This window comes from Pogoniulus pusillus, chromosome Z, assembly GCF_015220805.1.
Source record: "Pogoniulus pusillus isolate bPogPus1 chromosome Z, bPogPus1.pri, whole genome shotgun sequence".
Classification (NCBI taxonomy): domain Eukaryota; kingdom Metazoa; phylum Chordata; class Aves; order Piciformes; family Lybiidae; genus Pogoniulus; species Pogoniulus pusillus.
In genome coordinates this window covers 13,141,235-13,162,212 of record NC_087309.1, presented here as the reverse complement: position 1 = coordinate 13,162,212, position 20,978 = coordinate 13,141,235, and the positions used below count along the sequence as shown (strand labels likewise).

The following is a 20,978-nucleotide window of genomic DNA, read 5'->3' as shown; positions in this document are numbered from 1 at the left end:
TTGTGTGCCCAGTTTGCGTTTTGTCCCATGTCCCCACCTCCCTGCAACTCGATGATTCCTGAGCCTTTGCATGCAGTCTCTGCTCTGTAGCCACCCTCGAGAGGAGCAAAGTCCCTGTGTGCTTTATGAATACTGCTACAACAAAGCCTGCAGCCGAGAGTGACCAAACACGCGCATGTAGCATAGTGGAATGGTGTGCGTGGGCAGTGCATCTCAAAGTAGTCCTGTTCCTGTAGTAAAAGAGTTTCTCCAGTATGCTTAAAAAGGGCAACAGCAGAGTACTGGTACAGCAAAGGCTGTGTGCTCCCACTTGATCAAAAAAAAGCTGTTCTTCTTCAAAGAGGCATTTCTAAACTCTGTGCAGATGTATCTGGTGGAACCCCTGCTGCTTTCTTGACTGTTGTGTTGAAGTAATCAGATGGTAGATTGGCAGGTTTTCAATTTTGTCAGCTCTGGATGCTTCTTATTTTATTTCCCCTTTATTTAATGCATGTTTTTCATTACTGTTTCTTTCTGTCCTTTCTAGAGTTCTTTTAAAACTTTTTTTTCTCCTTCCTCCTCTTTTTTTTCCCCCCCCCCACCTCCTGCCTCTCCCTTTCTCTCCAACCCCCTTTTATTTCTCATCTTAGACAAGGATCTCTAGCTAGACATGAGAGAGTCAGGATCATTCCATTTAACTATGAAGATGAAGAAGAAGAAGAGGAAGAGGAAAGTAACTATGAAGAACTAGGAAAGCTGCTAATAGAGGAATTCTTAGAAAAGAGTCATAAAAGTAGAAGTTGGCAGGAAAGAAGCACAAAAAGGATGAAAACTCTCTCAAAAAGAGAAAAAATCAGTCACTGTGAAAGATCAAGGTGCTGCCAAAATATATGTGGGGAGTCAGGATCTGTAGATGTCCCTAGGTACCCTCAGGAGTATGATACAATAGATAGGAGAAGGAAAAAGAAGCTGCGATACAATTTTGATGAAAGTGAACGCATCAACCTGCGAAGTAATGAAGGTCTGCAGTTTCCTGTTGAGAAAACAGTGTATTTCAATGGTGTGGCAAATGGTTCTGAACCTAGTGATGAATTCCCAGCATATGATAGAACTGGGAAATACACCAGTGGCTCCGACAGTAAGGAACAGTTGCCTGCTTATCCCATCTTGCGCCCATACAAGAACGGCTTAATGGTGAAAAGTGGGAAGTTGCTCAGCAAGCAGGGAGGGAACCATGAGGGATCACTTCACCTCAGTAACAGTGGAGACATGAAAGTCATAGGGATGCCAGATAACACTTTTGTGCCTGTGGATGTCCTTGAGGAATTTGACAGCAGTGCTTCCGATGAGTTCCAGTACTCACCTGTTTCAGATGAGGAAATGGCTACGCTGTCAGAAACATGGTGTGATTCTGATATCAGCCATTTAAGAAACTTGACTGTTGATTACCCTGCAGATCTGGGCTCCCAATTAAAGGCTAGCTGTGATAAAAAACACAAGTCTAAAGGGAGCAAGCATGGCCACTCTATGCAAGATTTAACATTGTCTCCTGTTGAAGAACCCACTGAGGAGTACATAGACACGATGGATGAACTTCAGTGCCTGGTAGAATCGGTTTCAGAATACTTGGCTGAAAAGGAGGAAGAAATCAGCAAATTTGGTACCTTACCAGAGACCAAAAAAAGTGTTGAGAGCACATTAGTGAAGCAGGATAATTCTGATAATGCAGTGGAAGGTAAAAAGACTGAAGAGACCAAACATCCTGCTGCAGAGGAGAGTACCAAGGGCAAATCTGAATCTCTCCCAGACTTATTAGGTGTTAAGAACACAATGAATTCCTTGTTCAGCTCTTTCACTGAAAAGGTAGGGTCAAGCACAAAGCACCTCACAGCCTCTGTAGAAAAGCTTGTTTCTTCCAGTCCAGAGAACACAGAAACCAAAAGCTCGTCAGAAAGTGGAATCTCTAATGTATTTTCTAGTAAGTCCAAAAGTGAGAGTTCATCGTCTGAAGTGAGGGCAGATAAGAAAGCTGACACCAAGTTCTCTATTCACTCCTTGCTACCATCCCAAATGAGTGGTGATAAAAAAGCCGAGAACTCAAACTCCAAGCCAGAAGTCACTGAGATGGACAGTAAGGCTTCTGCACTGCATCAGCCCCAGCAGCCGCAGAGTACTGCTGCTGACAATCAGCCAAACCAGTATTCAGTTATGAATTCTGTTCTAGGCATGTTTAATCCTTTAAAGATCTTTTCTGAGAAGGAAGTGCCAAAACAAGACGTCATAAAAGAGGAGCACACCAAGGAGGACAGCCATGCTGTGAAAACAGATGAAGCAAACAGAAGTGAGAAACCATTTGGGCAGACAGCAGCCAAGGCCAGCAGTGTTATTTCAGAGATTCAGACGGGTCAAAGTAAAGCTGAGGCAGAGGTAAATGCAAATAGCACTTCTGTGTCTTCAATCTTTGGCAAGCTCACAAACTCGGTCAGTTCCTTCAGTCTGAAAGCCAGTTTTGATGGTCTCTTGGCTCCCAAGCAGCAGGACGTGTCACAGAAGCAGACAGATTTGCATCATGTCACGGATCAGCCAGATGCCACTGTGAAGGAGGGTGCACCTACTGACAGGGAGCAGCCTCCTGCAACTTGCTTGAGAGATCAGCGTACTACAGGTCACGAACCAGGAAACCAGCAGAATAGAGATCATACAGAGCTTAATTCTCAGCCTCAAGATCAGGGTACAGCATCTGAAGGCTTTTTCACTCCGCTCAAAAAATCTTTCAGTCAATTGTTGCTTCCTTCTGCTGAAAAAGGGCACAAAGAAAGTACATCCGGGCATGTTAAGGGCCATAAGTCTGAAGAGGACGTAAGACAAAATAGTTCATCAAATGAAGGTCATTCATTTCCTTTCAGTGGGAAACTTCCTTTTTTCAGTGGGATGGGTTTTTCAGAAAAACAGGAACATACAAAGGAGAAAGGAGGCTTCATTCCTTCATTGTTTAAATTTTCTTCTGCAGAAAACCTAGCACCTTCACAGGACCAAAGAAGTCATCAGAAGTCAAGTGGCATTTCTTTACCTGAAGACAGAAACAGTAATTCTGAAGATGGCACTTCATTAAAATCCATCTCTGTTCCGGATTTATCACACCGTAAGGAGGAACTTGCACAGACAAAACCCACAAATAAAGAAAACCTATCTAGTGGCCAAGCAAATAGAAATAAACATGAGGAGAGTGCTTCTGCTACCCTTAAGGCTGCAGGAGAGCAGAAGAGAAGTGAGAGTACTCAGGATGAACCTATAAATGTGAAAGGAGAATTGAGGAGAGAAGTACTGAATGCACCCAATGTAAGTGACAGCTCAGGTGAATCCACCTCTTCAGCCAAAGGGACAGAAGCTGCAAGCACAGATGATCTGCAAAAGAAGCAGACACCAGGTTTTCTTTCTGGGCTCCTTCGCATCTCTTCCAATGAAAACACAGCCAACAATCAAGATGTGACTGCTAAAAGTGAGAATGACGGCCAGAAAAGCACATCTGGATTGTTTTCTGGCTTATTTAAACTTGGTTCAAGTGAAAACTTGTCTGAATGCAAGCAAGAGAAGGTGAAAACAAACTCTCTAGGTTTCATGAAGCTTTTTGACAAAGGGGAGGATTCTGGTGTAGAGACGAAACCCAGCAACTCAGAAACAGCTTCTACTGCTCAAAGCAGCACTGGAGAAAAGCAGGAAGTTTCTAGCTTCTTGAAAAATCTCCTGCCCAAGCCAAAGGAGAAACTGGAGAATTCAAAGGTGATGGAAACTTCCAAAAGTACTGATAGGCTGTCCAGTGCAAGAGCAAATAAAACTGTTGAGCCCCCTGTAATGCAGGGTGGGCCTCCTGTACTCCCTGATGCACTAAATCCTCAAGACAAGGTACAGGACTTATCTGGAAAGCCTGTAAATAGTAGGCATATTGCTCCTCAGGATGCAGACTCTAGAGTTCTTCCAACCCCTGTAAACAAAGGATCAAATGAATTTCTGAATTTGACTAATAAAAGCTGTAACCGTACAGAGCAGTTCTCAGCTCATCAGGAAACAAGAAGCCATTGTAGCTTCGAATGGGAATATGAAGCAGGGCAGCTGGTTAACACTCATGAAATAGCAGTACCAGTTTACTACGTGTTAAATCAAAATTCTATTCTGCCCCCTCAGTTCTTGAACTGGCCTGAAGATGATATAGTAGTGAATCTCTGTAAGAAGGATGGGAATGCAAATGTGATGGATTGGCAGACTAATGCCAATTTTGATGGACAGAGTTTAGATTTAAGTGCAATGTCGTATGAGTCATTTGACCAGTTAATGTTTCAAGAGGTTTGCTCAGAAGAAAATGATGCCTGGACTGCTAATTCCCTCAGTGAAAGTTACAGTAACTTTCCACCGTTTGAAAGAGATGTCAGTTACTCCTTTGAAGAGCTGCCCATGGATTTAAGCTACTCCTCTGGCTGCGATGGGACTATGTGGACTCTAACTGACCAAGAGAATTTAGATATGGATGAGAGCTTTATGTACTCATCCTATAGCCAGGAGTATCAGAAGTGGCTGATGATGCTTGAGCACGGTATTTGGTGGCCATCAGAAGATGGTGACTGCGGATACTACATGTACAGCGATAGCCAGTATGTGTATTCATTGCTCACTGATCCCACTGGACAGTATGTCTATGTGTGTGCTCCTGAAACTTACTCCTACTCAGACTGCTGGGATTATAATTTTCAAATGGATTCCATTCCAAGAGCTGTGCTAGAAGACAACACAATTGCTGTTTGTGGCTTTAAGGTCCCTCTTGGCAGTGAAGATGAGCTCTTCTGGTTTGCTGAAGAAGAGCCTTTAGATGATTACATGGCAAATAAACCCCTGGATTTGTCAGTAGCTTTGCAGAGGAGTGACCAGCTAATGAATATGAATTTGGAGACCTTTTCACAGATGTTTGAGGAGTCTATTTATTACCAGAGAGAGCAGCCATTAGATTTTTCAGGTTATAAGCTTCAAAAACTCAAAGTAGATTTTAGACCTGAGAAAGAAACCCTGAATCTTTCGGAAGAGCCTCCGCTAACCCTTGATCTCAGGACACATTCCAGAACAGCTTTCAATAAATCACCGAGTAAGGAAGTACACACTGAGGAAGTACACACTAAGGAAGTGGACAAGGCTGTCCCTGTGACAACTTCTGGCAGTGGGTCATCAGGATTCTTTGGCTTCCACCTGTTTCAGTCTGCTTCCAAAGCAGAAGAAACGGTGGTACCTACTGAAAGAGTAACAGAAGCAAAAAAGCCTGAAGAAGATAAGAAAACACCAGTGAACAAAGTCAGCTCATTATTTTCTGCATTGGGTGGATTAATTGGAAAGTCTTCAGGTCCTGATTCTGACACATCTCAAGATTCTTCCTTGAAGAAAACAGACACACAGTCAAAATCATCTGAAAGTAAAACTGATGTTTTATCACTTGCACCAAATAGAAAACCAGATGAGGCAGGAACAGGGCAAAAGTTTCCCGTTACGTCAGAGCTGAGAAGAAACACTTCATCAGAACTTAATGTGGGTGCTGCTAGAAATGAGAAGTCAAAAGTTAATCAGAATGAAAACATTCGTGTTAAAAAACCAGGTTTAACAAAATCTCCCTCACAACAAAGCCACACTGCTCCAAATGACAGGGCTACACGGGAAGAGAGACCTACTAAAGCAACACCAGCTCCCAAGCATCCTGAAGGGCAGGTGACTGTTAATGAACCTAGTCAGTCACAGCCAAATCAGAGCCACCCAACCACTGAGCCTGAGGAGACATTGTTTAAAAGTGCTCTGAAATTGTTCAGTCTTGGAGAAGATACTCCTGCAAGCTCAGCTGCCAACAAACCCCAATCTTCTGGATTTTTTGATTTCTTTAAAACACAAGTGAGCAAACCACCACAGCCGTCACCAGATGTGCAAAAAAGTCAGAGCGATAAGCCAGAAAAAGTAGTACAGCCAGAACAGAAAGAAACCTCCAGCATCTCATCATTATTTGGATCTCTTGGAGATCTCTTCAAAGGGGAGGCTGTGTCTTCTCAACCGACCCCAAGTACGACAACTCTGCCAAAACCCAATAGCAGAACTGTGTCTGAGCCGAGACAACCAACTGAGAAATCTGGAAGTCTTCAAAGTGCCAGTATGCCATGTCTCTCCTCCACCTCTAAGGATGGAGCAAAAGCAATGGGCAAGGACAGGCAAGCCTCTTCTGAGGTGCAAATGGAACAGCAAAGGAGAAAAGCTGAGGAAGCATCTCCAGAGAGTAAAAAGGTGCCTTCTGGGAACACTTCACAGAAGCCGATGGGTCTAGGTCCCAAAGTAAGCCAGTTAGGTCAGTCAGGAGTGCCGCAAAGCCCTGCACCCACTGTGACACCACAGCAACGAGGAGGAGATCGCTTGGGAGGCACAGGTAGTCAGGCCAAACCAAAGCCGAATGATGCACCTAAAGAGTCAGGTTTCAGTTTGCCTTTCAGCTTTTCTGGTGTCACTGCTTCGAAATCACAGCCAGCCAGTAGGAGCATATTCTCCTTCTTCACAGCATCAGAGGAGCCAAAGCCTTCAGCACCTGCTGCTTTCGCTGCTCCTGCTGCTTCTGCTGCGCCTGCTGCTGGGAAGCAGCAAGAAACAGAGGGGCTGTTTCATCTGCCCTCTTTCTTCTCTAGTGGTCCAACTGCTGAGAAGAGTGTACCTCAAAGAAGTACCAGCTTTAGCTTCTTCAGTTTGACATCATTTTTGGATGAAAAGCCACAAAATGTTCCAGCACAGGGGAATGATACAAAGCCAGCCAAACCAGTGAACTCTAAGCAAAGTGTTTCCACTGACCCCAGTGTCAAAATCAGCAGTTTTGCCAGGCAACAAGATGCAAACAATAGAAAAGAAGTGGATGATATTATTGCAGCAGTGACAGGCAAACAAATGCCTAACGACCTCAACACACCAGAAAATAAATCAGAAATTGTAGCAGTGGAAAATGTAGAAAGTGTTCCTGAGGCAGCTGAAGAGAGAGGCCTGGAGAAACTTCCACAGACTGATGACACTACAGTAACCAATTCATCTGCTTCTGGTCCTTGCCTTGAGTGTCCCAGTGAACAGGAGGGTTCTCAGAACCAACAGGGTTCACAGGACCAACAGGCTGTTTCTCTAGAGGCAGAAGAAGATGCTTTGCATAGCACAGGGGAAACAGGCAACATTTCACTTCCCCTTGATAAAGAGCCACATTCTTCCGAGGAACAAGCTTCAGAAAATACAAATTGCAGCATGACTTTAGATGACAAAATGAATTCCCAGAGTCTAAATGACTTAAATACTAGAAGTGCTGTGAAAGATGAGATAGTCTCTGAAGAAATGTGTGTACAGCATGAGCTGCCAGAACATAAGCTACCCGAACAGCCTCTTGGTGACAGGTTACCCCAGGCACAAGAGCTGCGCTCTCCTTCTAAAATGCCAGAGTCACCTAATTTGCAAAACAAACCTAAAGAAGCAGAGAGTGATAAGTCAGTGCTGGATTCTTCTGTCGAAATGTTTTCCAGTTTCATGACAAAAATGAAACCACCTAAAACGTTTTCTGGTTTCTTTTCCCAACCTCAAGCTACTGCACCTCCTACTGCACAGAAGAAAAGCTCCTCTTTCTTTGGTTTTTCATCACTCCCAAGTGCCCCAGCACCAGCTTTCACAAATGATCTCTTTGGCATCTTCAAAGGTCCCAAAGAACCCCCAAAAGAACCCCCAAAAGAGGTGTCTCCAAAACCCATCCCTAAACCTCAGCAGAGTACTGTGAAAGATGTCAGTGAGTCTGTTCCAGCAAAAGAATCGGTGAAGGCAAAGAATGCAGCTGCATCCACAGAGGCAAAAACAGATGTAACTAGCTCTCTGAAGGAGGATGTATTGCCTGTTTCAGAAGGAGAAAACTACAGAAAAGAGTTCCCTATCAAAACAGAAACTGAGGAAAACAGGAACTTGGAAACCTGTAAAGAGGAACCTTTGAACATCACTTCAGACAGGAGCTTGGAAACCTGTAAAGAGGAACCTTTGAACATCACTTCAGACAGGAGCTTGGAAACCTGTAAAGAGGAACCTTTGAACACCACTTCAGACAGGAGCTTGGAAACCTGTAAAGAGGAACCTTTGGGCATCACTTCAGACAGGAACTTGGAAACCTGTAATGAGGAACCTTTGAGTATCATTCTAGAAACAACAGTCTCAGGTGAAAATCAAGCCCTTGAGGTTCTGCAGCTGAACAATGATGCACAGCACTCTGAGATAGCAGATACTAAGCCATGCCAGTCTGATTTCAGTAATGTCATTGATACAGAGCAGGCTGAGGCCACTGACGAGGCTGATGTAAATACAGGTCAACTAGATGTGGGGTCTTCACATGTAACAGAGGAACAAGCTACTCCTACAGACAAGGCAGCCACTGATATCCCTCAGACTGGCCCTTCTGATGGGCTTGAGCTGGAAGTCCCAACTAATGGGGCAGGCATAAACCTTTCCCAGCTGGATGAATGTGCTTCGCCTGTGCCAGAGCCTGCTGTTACAGTGGATCAGGCCAATACCAATATTGACCAGCAGGAAATGATTAGTAATAGTAGCAGAGAATCCACAGTTCCCACTGATGAACACAGCGTTCATCTGCTCCAGCCGAATGAAGAGAAGACAAATGAGTTAAAGGAGCAAGCTGATGAACAGAAGAAAGTCTTAGCAATTGATGAGGTGCCTGCAGAAGGGGTTGCTCCCAAGTCTGACTCAAAGAAACAGGGTAAACCTAGTAATGTTCCTCCAGAGACAAACAGTGGTAAATCTGTCTTTGAAATACCAAACATGCCCAGCTTGCCAAAGTTCAGCTTTATGTCATCTGCTGATAGTGGAAAGCCATTTGGGTCATTCTTCTCTCAGCAGCCTCCTTCTGTTAATAAAGCAGGGACAGATCAGGGCCTCATGTCCAGTTTCAAGAAACTTTCTTCAACTCTGTTTGAAGGTGGTAGTGAAGAAAAGATGAGTAAGCCAGACAGTGCCCAAGGTGCAGTGTTTGGGAAAAAGCTAGATTTCTCCTTTCCCTGGCAAAAAGATGGTAGGGAAACCTCTGCCAAAAAGGAACCACATGTACCACCACAAGCTTTGTCAAAACCAGATGACAAGGTGTTAGGAACAGTCAGTTCAGATGAAAACTCAAAATCTGCAGTCTCAGATCAACTGACTGCTGCAAATATAGAAGTAAACTCATCTTCAAAAAAGCCTGACATGGTAGACAATGAACTTTCTGAAGAACCATCTGGTCCGTGCCCTGTTGATGATACATCTAACAAAGAGATGGAAGAGAAGTTTGATAAAGAGTCAGAAGATCAGCAGAATGTGATTTCAGGTGATCTGCAGAAGGAAGATCAGGCAGAAGAACACACGTCAGACCAGTCTGAACTGAAGGAAACTGAGCCCGATTCCGCTCCTGATGGAGCAGAGCTTCAGCCTAGCACACAGGCTACAGATGTGAATGGCGTGGAACAACTGCCTGAGAAAAGGCTAGTTATGAATGAGGCATAATAAATGGCTTCAAATTTTGGACCATTTATAATGCAGTACTGCAGCAGTAGATGCTGGCCTTGGTGTCTGATGTTTGTAGCTCAGTCCCACCCCCTAATCGTGCTCAAGTGTCTTTGGTGATACTGACAGCAGTCATGAAGGATGTGGCAGATTGCAGTCACTAGTTATACACAAACCCTCATCACCTTTCCCCTTACCTTTCTCCACTCTTTTTTTTTCTGTGAGTGTAATCAGATTGCCTGTGCCCTTACCCTGTGTCCCACTGAATGAGGTGTTTTCAGTGCTGATTTCATTAACCTTTCAGAAGTTGTGTTCTTGTGTGTTAATTCTGCTGCATACAACTCACTTTGCTTTCTTAGTGATAACTATGTTGCATTTGCTAATAAATAAGTGGCAATAAGTAAAATGCATTAAAAGGCAAGAATATATATATATATGGTTTTTTTTTCTCCAAAATCAAAGGTAAAGGCTTTAAATTTAAAGGGAAGTTTAACATAGTGCTGGTGTATTATATAGCTGGTAAGGTTCATTTCACATTATAGAAGACTTAAAAACATTTCCATAGGTATCAGTGAAGGCATTCTAATGCTTGCTTTTCCTAAAATCTGTGCAAAAGAGCATTTCATGCAGTTAGGAAAGCCACTGGAGGAAGGTGCCAGTATGATATAAGTTTGTGTTCAGTCCTGTGCATGTGTTAAGTTACAGTTGCCACAAAAAAAATTAAACCAGACACTTGCTAAACTGACATCTGTGCATGATGTCAGTGAATCTTGTGCCTCTGACTGCACAGCTGCAGCACTGTACTCCCAAGACTTCCTATCTGGCTTCAAATTCTTCCCTTAACTCTTGGCCATAGTTCTCCCTAACTGCATGAAATCTCCATCCACTCTATTTTGTGTGAGGATTCTAGGAATTCAGTCCTGGAAGTGGTGTCTTGAATGACAGAGGTTACACTCCTGTGGCGTTGGTTTCTTTATGTAAATTGAATTACTGGAAAAGCTTAATTAGGGTGACAGATATGGCTTCTCTTTGAACAATTGCTCTTCTTCTGTAAAAGGTTTGAAGTTGATAGTCTCCACAAACTTTAATCTTAACTGCAGCATCTTTTAGTCATAAATGTGTAATAATAATGTAGTCATAAAGGTGTAAATTTTTACTTAACTGTACTTAACAAGTCAGCCTAAGTGGCCACAGTAAAGACTTTAGCTGCAGTGAAACTGTAGAAGACTGAAACACTTCCATGCTGAGTTTCTATGTTTCCTCTCTTATTCCTGTCTGGTTATTAGAATATCTTCACTGGCAGTTTCTAGCAGATGGGAAGTGAAGAACTAGCCAGACTGAAAGAGATACCATTGGCACATATATGATCCATATACCAGTAGGCTGTGTGTGAAGTATTTCTATTGCCTTCCAAGGCTTTCGGGTACAGAAGTGTAGTTCAGGGAACATCACAGTTAAATATGACTTCTTTTAAGTAATATTTAGCATCCCACTCAGTTTGTTAGACATACTGATTGCTTTGTGTTCTCCAAGCCATTGTGTGTTTCTGATGGACTTCCTTATTCTCTCATAGTCCTGCTGGCAGTAGTAGATATGGCTCCTCTTGCAATGTCAGCCAGGGGAGTTCTCATCTAAGTGAGCTGGACCATTCCCATGAAAGTGCCCATGGCTCTGAGCAAGAGGAGGATCATCAGGAAAAAGAGTCAGATCATTCCTACCACAGTTCGGGCAGCTACCAGAAGGATGTTCAGGCATTGCTCAGGGAGCAAGAGGAGCCTCAAGACAAAGGGCAGGAGGAGAAGGTCTGCAAGACAGAGGAGAAACGTGCAGACCATTCTGCAGCTAAGCTACCTCTGGAACCCGAGAAGGTCAATGATGTTGGTGTTGGAGCCCAAGTAAGGTAGGTGAAATTGTTCCTGAATTCTTTTCAACTAGTCCAAAGAGGGTTCTTCTCTTTGCTATTTCCTGGGGCAAATTTTGCACCTAGTTCTTTCAGCCTTCTGTAACCACTAATTTGATGTTGCTGACTTGCGAAACATCTTTGTAGGCAGGACTAGTTACTCATGAGACATTGGCTGAGCTTCATCCGCGTTTGTGGAGAGGAGTGGCTGATAGTGCTATGCATTTACTTATGTTGGCTTGATGAATGCAGTCTGGCCCAAAGACAGCTGCTTCCTCTGCTCATGTGTGATCAAGCTCACATGTAAGCAACCAAGAATTACACACAGTCATGGCTGGAGCTGCGCTAGTTCCGCTCTTGTGTAGTGGGCTACCACAGTTAGTATTTATGTGGTTGGAGGTTGTGGAATCACAATGTGAATAGACATGTTGCTCTGACTCACTGTGGCAGCTTTTCTTGTCCCTGCATTTGGGCTTTCCAAGCTGTCAGCAATATTGAAGGCAGCCTTCAGAAGTATTTCAATGAAGTTTGGGGGAGTAATGTGCTGTGTTTTGTATAGATTTTACAGGAATTTCAAATTTGGCTACTTAGGGAGTGCTATTTTTCCCGTGAGGTAATGAAGTCATTGCAGCTCCTAGAGTGGATCTGTTTATGCTTTTATGAGTATGGGGAGATGTTCTCATCTAATTCAGTTAGATCCATGGAAAGATGTCTGCCTGTGTACCTCCTGAAGGGTACAGCTAGTGTCACTTCTCTTGACGAGAGAGTTAACCACAGCAGTTCATGTGTAGGCAACCCTTATACTAAAGATGAAAAAAAGAGAAAGAGGATGAAAAAAAGAGAAAGAGGATGTAAAAAAAGGGCTAAACTGTTTTTAAACTCTGACTCACTTTACTCTTCACCTTGTGGAGCAGCAGGAGTCTTGTCCCAGAATGGCTGGCCTATATTTATTCACAAGGGAGGTTATTCACATAGTCTATTTCAGGCTAATTTAGGTGTCCAACTTGGATACCCTTGCATCGCTGGCTCATTTTTCTCTCCATTCTGTCAGTGTTTTCCTGTCTTCATGGAATATGTATGAAACTGAGTTCTCAATGTTGATCCTTAGAGTTGTGTAGCATGGATGCATGCTGGTCTCAGCAGTGAGTTTTAGGTTGGGGTTTTTTTTTTGTTTGTTTGTGGGTTGTTTAGGGTTGTTTATTTCTTTCTTTTTTTTTTTTTTTTTGTTCTGCTTGTTTGTTTATTTGTTTTGGGGTGTTTTTTTTTTACTTTTTTTTTTTTTTTTTTGGTTAATTATACTACCAGCAGTGCTGGACGCTTTGCAAAGAGGGAAGAACATTCGTTTTGGTGGTTTACACCTCAGCAACATGAAACAGAACATTTCAACCCAAAGGCTTGATGTACCATTAGGTTAGGGAGTGTGAAATTCGTTGTAAGGCACTGACATGCTCGTGCCATCTTGAAAAGGTATAGGAAGGGGTGGAGTGAATAAAATGCAGTAAATGGGGAAAAGTACAGCTGAGATCACTTTCCAGTGTATTGACTAATGAGGATCTGTAGATCTGTAGCAGTAGCTCTGAACAGGAAGAGGCAGTGTTTAGAAGGAACCTGCAATCAAGATGAGGATAAAAGAGCTTCCTCTTCTGCATGTACAATTGCAATACTAGTGTGTTGAACTGACTTACCAGGCATCTTAGACTGCTTTCCTGATGTCCTGGCTAACAGCATCTTACTCCTGGAGCTGGATTATATTGCAGCTTTTACCACCCAGCTCATCAGTTTCCAAGATGGAATTCTAGTCTATAAGGAAACCCAGTTGGCAGCTGGCACTAGTGGTGTGCCCCAGGGATCAGTGCTGGGCCCAGTCCTGTTCAATATCTTTATTGATGACCTGGACGAGGGGATTGAGTCCAGCATCAGTAAGTTTGCAGATGACACCAAGCTAGGAGCAGGTGTGGAGCTGTTGGAAGGTAGGAGAGCCCTGCAGAGGGACCTGGACAGGCTGGATGGGTGGTCAGAGGCCAATGGGGTGAGATTGAACAAGGCCCAGTGCAGGATTCTGCACTTTGGCCACAACAACCCCAAGCAGCGCTACAGGCTGGGGACAGAGTGGCTGGAGAGCAGCCAGGAGGAAAGGGACCTGGGGGTACTGATAGATAGTAGCTGAAGATGAGGCAGCAGTGTGCCCAGGTGGCCAAGAGAGCCAATGGCATCCTGGCCTGCATCAGGAAGAGTGTGGCCAGTAGGACAAGGGAGGTTATTCTTGCCCTGTCCTCAGCACTGGTCAGACCACACCTTGAGTGCTGTGCCCAGTTCTGGGCCCCTCAATTCAAGAGAGATGTTGAGGTGCTGGAAGGTGTCCAGAGAAGGGCAACAAAGCTGGTGAGGGGCCTGGAGCACAAATCCTATGAGGAGAGGTTGAGGGAGCTGGGCCTGTTTAGCCTGGAGAAGAGGAGGCTCAGAGGTGATCTTATTACTGTCTTCAACTACCTGAAGGGACATTGTAGCCAGGTGGGGGGTGGCCTCTTCTGCCTGGCAACCAGCAATAGAACAAGGGGACACAGTCTCAAGTTGTGCCAGGGTAGGTATAGGCTGGATATTAGGAAGAAGTTCTTCACAGAGAGAGTGATTTCCCATTGGAATGGGCTGCCCAGGGAGGTGGTGGAGGCACCGTCCCTGGGGGTCTTCAAGAAAAGCCTGAATGAGACACTTAGTGCCATGGTCTAGTTGATTGGTTAGGGCTGGGTGCTAGGTTGGACTGGCTGATCTTGGAGGTCTCTTCCAACCTGGTTGATTCTATGATTCTCTGCTTTAGCCTAATATCCCAGTGCATGTGCAGGGCTTTGTTGACTGGAGCCTGCGCTTACTTCATCTTCCAAAGCTGAAGCTGTTGTTGCAAGGTGTGGCACTGACTTTTTAATGCTGTGGAGGAGTGTTTATCATGTAGTGATTTTTTGTTTCTTGCCTTTAAGCTACCATGGAGATATTGAGCCACCACCATTTCCTCCAGCAAGAGCTCATTGGATTAGAGCCATTAGCAAAGTTCGACTGCGGCTTCAAGAGGTAGGATGGAGTCTTGCATCACTCTGTCTCTGTGCCACCTGTGGCTGAAGGTTTCATTTCTTCTTCTTTGTAAGATAACTTTTACAGCTTTGATGTTTTGCATCAAAAAAGATTAAGCAATGCATTGTTTGAGACTGCAACATGTCATGATAGTCTTAGAACTCTCCAGTTCTGCCAGACATCTTTAACATCATTGTGTGGAGCTGAGAATTAGCATCAGAAAAGATGCAGAAGCAGAACATTTATCTCTGATTTTTTTAAGTAGTAAGGGTAATCTCTGAGACTAAATGGTTTGTGTTAAACTATTTGAAATGAATTTTTTTTTTCCTCAAGGCAACTTAAGGATATCTTGTTAGCTTAATAGGAGTATTATTTGTTGTGTGAAAATGTTCCTTGGGAAACTTCACATCAAATATTTTTATATATACTAATTGAAAGTGGGTGTATAATAAGTCTTGGTATTTCCAGCTCATGAAAGTAGGGTTTAAAAATAAATAATCTTGATTTGGGAAGTCAAAAGGAAAAGGTTGTGACATTTTCCTCAGCAGTGTAAACACTCTAGTTTCAGAAAACAGCCATTAAGACCCAAAAACTGGTGTTTTTTTTGAAATGAGGTCTTGTGCTTTCATATCTCTGCGTGCCCACAGAGAGATAACATATGGTGTTCACATTCTATGGATGATAAACTCTTGCCTGCTACCCGAAGTGCAATACTACTTTCTTCTAGAGCTCTTTTGCTTTGTTTTTGTAAGAAATTATTTTATAGCATCTATCTATTAGGAGATGGATTTCTCATTCTCTTTTGGATTAATTACAAATTTTTTGGGAAACAGATTTTTTTAATTATTTTTTTGCCATATGGGGAGGCATTTGAAATGCCATAGCACAATTAGTTTTTTTTTCTCTTGGCTTATCTAGCTTGTAAATTCTTTCGCATCTAACAATTACTCTGATACTTTGCTTCTGAGCAGAAGAGATCTGGGTCAAAACGGTCAGTTTGACATGGAAAGTGAAATGTAAGAGCACCATTAGGGTTTAAGAAGAAAAGGAACTTCTGTTGCAGTTTTGTAGAGCATGCAAGTAAAATAGTTCTGTGCCTTGTAGAAAACAAATGCACAAGTGTACTAGAAGGGATAAGAGATTCAGTGATACTCTTCACTTTCTGAGAGAGTACAAGGTCCATGGGGTACTTCAGCATCAGTCTTTGTGTGTCTGATGAACTGGAGAGGAGACATGCTTTGAAAACACCATTTCAGAAACATTGGTTTAGTTATCATAGCAAAATTGCTTTTCCTAAAACTATTGCTCACAAGTTCCCACAAAACATAATAGCATAAGAGATGGAGCTTTCCAGCAGCCTGCTCCACAGTTTAACTGTCTTTACAGTCAGAAGGCTTTTCCTTACCTTTGCTCTAGGTCTCCCTTCATAGAAGCAACCAGGTTGGAAGAGACCTCCAAGATCATCCAGTCCAACCTATCCCCCAGCCCTATCCAATCATCTAGACCATGGCACTAAGTGCCTCATCCAGTCTTTCCTTGAACACCTCTAGCGATGGTGACTCCACCACCATTCCAATGGCAAATCACTCTCTCTGTGAAGAACTTCCTCCTTGTGTCACATAAATCCATTTATCATGATTAGGACAAGGAAAGGACCAGAACTCATTCCTTTCCTCTCTGTAACAGTATAGGGCTGCTGAACTCTACTCATGTTCACTGAATAACCTGTTTTCTCTAGTCTTTTCTGGACATTTTGTGATTATTGTTTTTTTTTTTTCTTTTTTAGATACTCTTTAGTCAGGCTTTTCTCCTTTCTCTATCTTGTATTCTTGCTTTTCCTAAAGTGCAGCATCCAAAACTGAACGCAGAAATCCAGCTGCGAGCTTGCTTGTGTGCACTGTAGAGCAATGAAGGCTTTGTTTTACAGAAGTCTTTAATCCCAAGATACTGTCTGTCCTGCTGTGATAGTGTCTTTTTATTGCAGACTAACTAGAGGCTTATTTAGCCTCTTACCCGTTCCAGAATTGAGGTTCCTTCTGAAGAAGAGCTTTGTCAGTTGTTCTCTAGCCGATGTTTATGCTGGATTACAGCTGAATATGGCTTTGCACTTCTTACAGAGCTGTTTCTTTCTCTCCTTAAGCACATTTCTGTCTCTCTTCCTCCTCTGTTATACCTACAAATCCTTCAAGTTGTATGCAAAAAAGTTGCCTAGCACCCAAGCTGTCTGGCTGTGTGCTAACAGATCTGCTTGAGGGTCTCTGCTTGATGTATTCTTTGAGTGTGGCTACCCTGAGTGTAATCTTTTTCCACTGCCTGCATCTGTTTTAGCAATTCAGCCAGACCTCAGGATATAAAACGTCTGCTGTTGTTCTCCTACCCCTAAGACCAATTTACTTTGCCATAGAAGAAATTTAAATGAATTGGACACAGTTCTGCTCTTGATGAAACTGTGCTTGATGTTATTTCTCTCCTTTTTATATTGTAGAAGATTTGAAATTGGTTTGATTTTTTTGTTGTTGTTGTTGTCCCAGTCTTCAATTCCCAAGATGAGGTGGGGGGAAAGTCAAAGGTTAGTGCTTTCATAATTATCCAAGTTCTCATCTTCTTATTTTCAAACACAAATGCTTTCTTTGTCCTTTTCAAATCTTAAGTGTGCATTGCTTGTTTTTAAACTTGCTGGACTGCTGTGATTGCCAGGGTGAGAATGAAGATTTATCAGAGCCAGATGACTTAGAAATAACTACCTTACCTGTTTGTTTTCCTTTACTACAGCCTGATTTATATTACTTGGAAAACTGCCCTGCATTTACGAAAAAACAGTACTGATTCTGTCAAGTGCCTGACTGTGGTATGTCAGTGAAGACCTGAAGCAATTAAGGCATCAAATATTCCAACCTTCTTAATACCGCCTGATGACAGCTTTGCCTTCCTATGAGTAGCAGCCTTGTTTCAGTGAGCATATTGTGTCACAGTATCACCAAGGTTGGAAGAGACCTCAGAGATCATCAAGTCCAACCCTTTACCACAGAGCTCAAGGCTAGACCATGGCACCAAGTGCCACATCCAATCCTGCCTTGAACAGCCCCAGGGATGGCGACTCCACCACCTCTGCGGGCAGCCCATTCCAGTGTCCAATGACTCTCTCAGTGAAGAACTTTCTCCTCACCTCCAGCCTAAATTTCCCCTGGCACAGCTTGAGGCTGTGTCCTCTTGTTCTGGTGCTGGCCACCTGAGAGAAGAGAGCAACCTCCTCCTGGCCACAACCACCCCTCAGGTAGTTGTAGACAGCAATAAGGTCACCCCTGAGCCTCTTCTTCTCCAGGCTAAACACCCTCAGCTCCCTCAGCCTCTCCTCATAGGACTGTGCTCAAGGCCTCTCACCAGCCTCATCTCCCTTCTCTTGTCACTGCTCACTGCTAGGTGTTAAATTTTGTGCTTCAACCTTTTGAATTTTTTTTCTGTACAGTTACGTTTATCCTTAAAAACCTCCTCAAAAAGAGGATTCAGGCCCTCTAAAGAGGGCTGTGCCTTTTCCCGTGTCCTTTCCATTCATGGTGTTGATATATTTTTCTCTTAGTGCTGTTTCATTAACTATTAACAGCTTCCTGAACTTATTTAAGGCTAGCCACTAATTTTCTGATGTTTGTATTCTTGAACTATACAGTGTTTTTCTAGCTTGTCTAATCATAGAATCATAGAATCAACCAGGTTGGAAGAGACCTCCAAGATCAGCCACTCCAGCCTATCACACAGCCCTGTCCAATTAACTAGACCATAGCACTCTCCTCATAGGGTTTGTGTTCCAGGCCCCTCACCAGCTTTGTTACCCTTCTCTGGACATGTTCCAGCACCTCAACATCTCTCTTGAATTGAGGAGCCCAGAACTGGACACAGCACTCAAGGTGTGGTCTGACCAGTGCTGAGGACAGGGCAAGAATAACCTCCCTTGTCCTACTGGCCACACTCTTCCTGATGCAGGCCAGGATGCCATTGGCTCTCTTGGCCACCTGGGCACAATGCTGCCTCATCTTCAGCCTACTATCTATCAGTACCCCCAGGACCCTTTCCTCCTGGCTGCTCTCCAGCCACTCAGTCCCCAGCCTGTAGTGCTGCTTGGGGTTGTTGTGGCCAAAGTGCAGAATCCTGCACTGGGCCTTGTTCAATCTCATCCCATTGGCCTCTGACCACCCATCCAGGCTGTCTGGGTCCCTCTGCAGGGCTCTCCTACCTTCCAGCAGCTCCACACCTGCTCCTAGCTTGGTGTCATCTGCAAACTTACTGATGCTGGACTCAATGCCCTCGTCCAGGTCATGAATAAAGATATTGAACAGGACTGGGCCCAGCACTGATCCTTGGGGCACACCACTAGTGCCAGCTGCCAACTGGATGTGGCACCATTCACCACCACTCTCTGGGCTCTGCCATCCAGCCAGTTCTTGATCTAGCACAGAGTGAATCTGTCCAAGCCATGAGCTGCCAGCTTGGCTCGGAGCTTCTTGTGGCAGACATTTCCTTCTAAAGTATCTAAGGAAGACTGTCGCTGTTTTCTCTGATGCATTTGCATCATCATTTCTCTCTGTGCCACTGCCCAAATCTACAAGAGCACCTTGTGCATCATCAGCTTATTCCTGGATCTTGTTTGAAAGTCACTGCTAGGAATACAGACTATGCAGATAAGTGTTTTAAATGTTTCTGTGATGATAGCCTAGCCAGGTAATTCTGTTGGTAGCTAGAAAAGATCATATCTCATTTCTCTGATCACCTTACTAATATCTTCTCACATTCTGCTATTACCTGAAGCTTTCAAGCTTTCAAGAGGACTACCCTCCTTTTTTTGTTTTCCAACACTTCAAGCTGCTTACATCCTTAATGTTCAGAGTGATACCTCCATCTCTTTTCTGTGTTCCTCTCCCCCAGTGTGCAATATCTTTTCATTAATACGTGTGGAGCTCCAGCACACAGATCAGAACTGATGGATTTCTCTCACAGAGGTTACTGAAAAGGTTCTTATGACTCTTAGTTGTAAATTATCTGGCTGGAATTTGAAAGAAAGAGAGAAAGAAGACACACAAGAATTTTCCATGTGTGATGTGATCCCCCGAGAAATTCAGCCTCCTACCTGGGAGGAGATTATTAATATTCATGTGAATAATATGCATGCAGCCTACAGCACCATGAGTCAGAGAAATGTAGTATTTTAATTAAGACTTGAGAATTATAAAATCACACAGAAACGTGTAACTGTGCATGTTAAAGAAGCTTTTAGGTAACATGCATTTTTTTTTTTCTTTATTCCTGCTGTTTTCCTTGTTCTCTTTCTATGTTTGTGAAGAGGAAACTTAATTATGCCAGAATCAAACTAGGGTTTTCAGCTCTGGGAGGAATGACTCAATAATTCTCACCTTCACACTTAGAACTTTGTCTACAAAGAAGGATTAATTGATAGCTCATCTACTGCAGTCCCTCTGTGGGAGCTTCTTTTCTAGAACAAACACATAGCTCTTGCATCTTCGACTTGAAGCCCTCTTTAACTGAAACAGCTTTCAGCTAGGGACACAGCTGTGTGACTTTTAAAATTACACAAATATGAAGCTGAGGTTTGTATAACACAGAAGAATTGTCAGACTGCAGAAGAACAAAATTTCACTTAAATCAGGTTGCCTCTCTTACCAGTTCTTTCAATTATGTTTAGTTATTACAAGAGAGCACAATGTTTGGGATTTCTGGGGTTTTACCTACTTAAGTCAATATTGTTCACAATGGGGAAAAAGTCTCAGGCATAATTTTCTTCTCTTATGCCAGGAGATTCAATACATCAATTTATTTGTTTTCCTTTCAGAGCTAAGTCTTTGCTGCTTTCTTTTTCTAGGTGTCACTTAATACTAATTATTTGGATGTTAATATTTTTCTTTCCCTGCTCATTTTTTTCTGGAATATGATAAGACCCTACAACAAGGGGACTAAATTTGTGGCCAGTAGGACAAGGAAGGTTGTTTTTAGCCTGTACTCAGCACTGGTCAGGCCACACCTTGAGTGCTGTGGCCAGGTCTGGGCCCCTCAATTCAAGAGAGATGTTGAGATACTGGAACATGTCCAGAGAAGGGCAACAAAGCTGGTGAGGGGCCTGGAACACAAACCCTATGAGGGGAGAGGCTGAGGGAGCTGGGGTTGTTTAGCCTGGAGAAGAGGAGGCTTAGGGGGGACCTCATTGCTGTCTACAACTACCTGAAGGGACATTGTAGCCAGATGGGGGTTGGTATCTTCTCCCAGGCAACCAGCAATAGAACAAGGGGACACAGTCTCAAGTTGTGCTGGGGGAGGTCTAGGCTGGATGTTAGGAGAAGTTCCTCCCAGAGAGAGTGATTGGCATTGGAATGGGCTGCCCAGGGAGGTGGTGGTGGTGTCGCTGCCCTTAGAGGTGTTCAAGAAAAGACTGGACAGGGCACTTTGTGCCATGGTTCAGTTG

The 20,978-nt window shown here is 43.5% G+C and overlaps 1 protein-coding gene across 2 annotated transcripts in view; it reads left to right on the top strand.

Moving 5' to 3' along the window:
- UNC13B (unc-13 homolog B) overlaps positions 1 to 20,978 on the top strand; it is a 292,568-nt gene that overhangs the window by 103,861 nt on the left and 167,729 nt on the right. For both annotated transcript variants that reach the window (XM_064140891.1, XM_064140890.1), the window contains exons 9-10: positions 11,123 to 11,449; positions 14,422 to 14,512. In XM_064140891.1, coding sequence (XP_063996961.1) covers positions 11,123 to 11,449; positions 14,422 to 14,512 — 418 coding nt within the window. The remainder of the gene's footprint in view (positions 1 to 11,122; positions 11,450 to 14,421; positions 14,513 to 20,978) is intronic.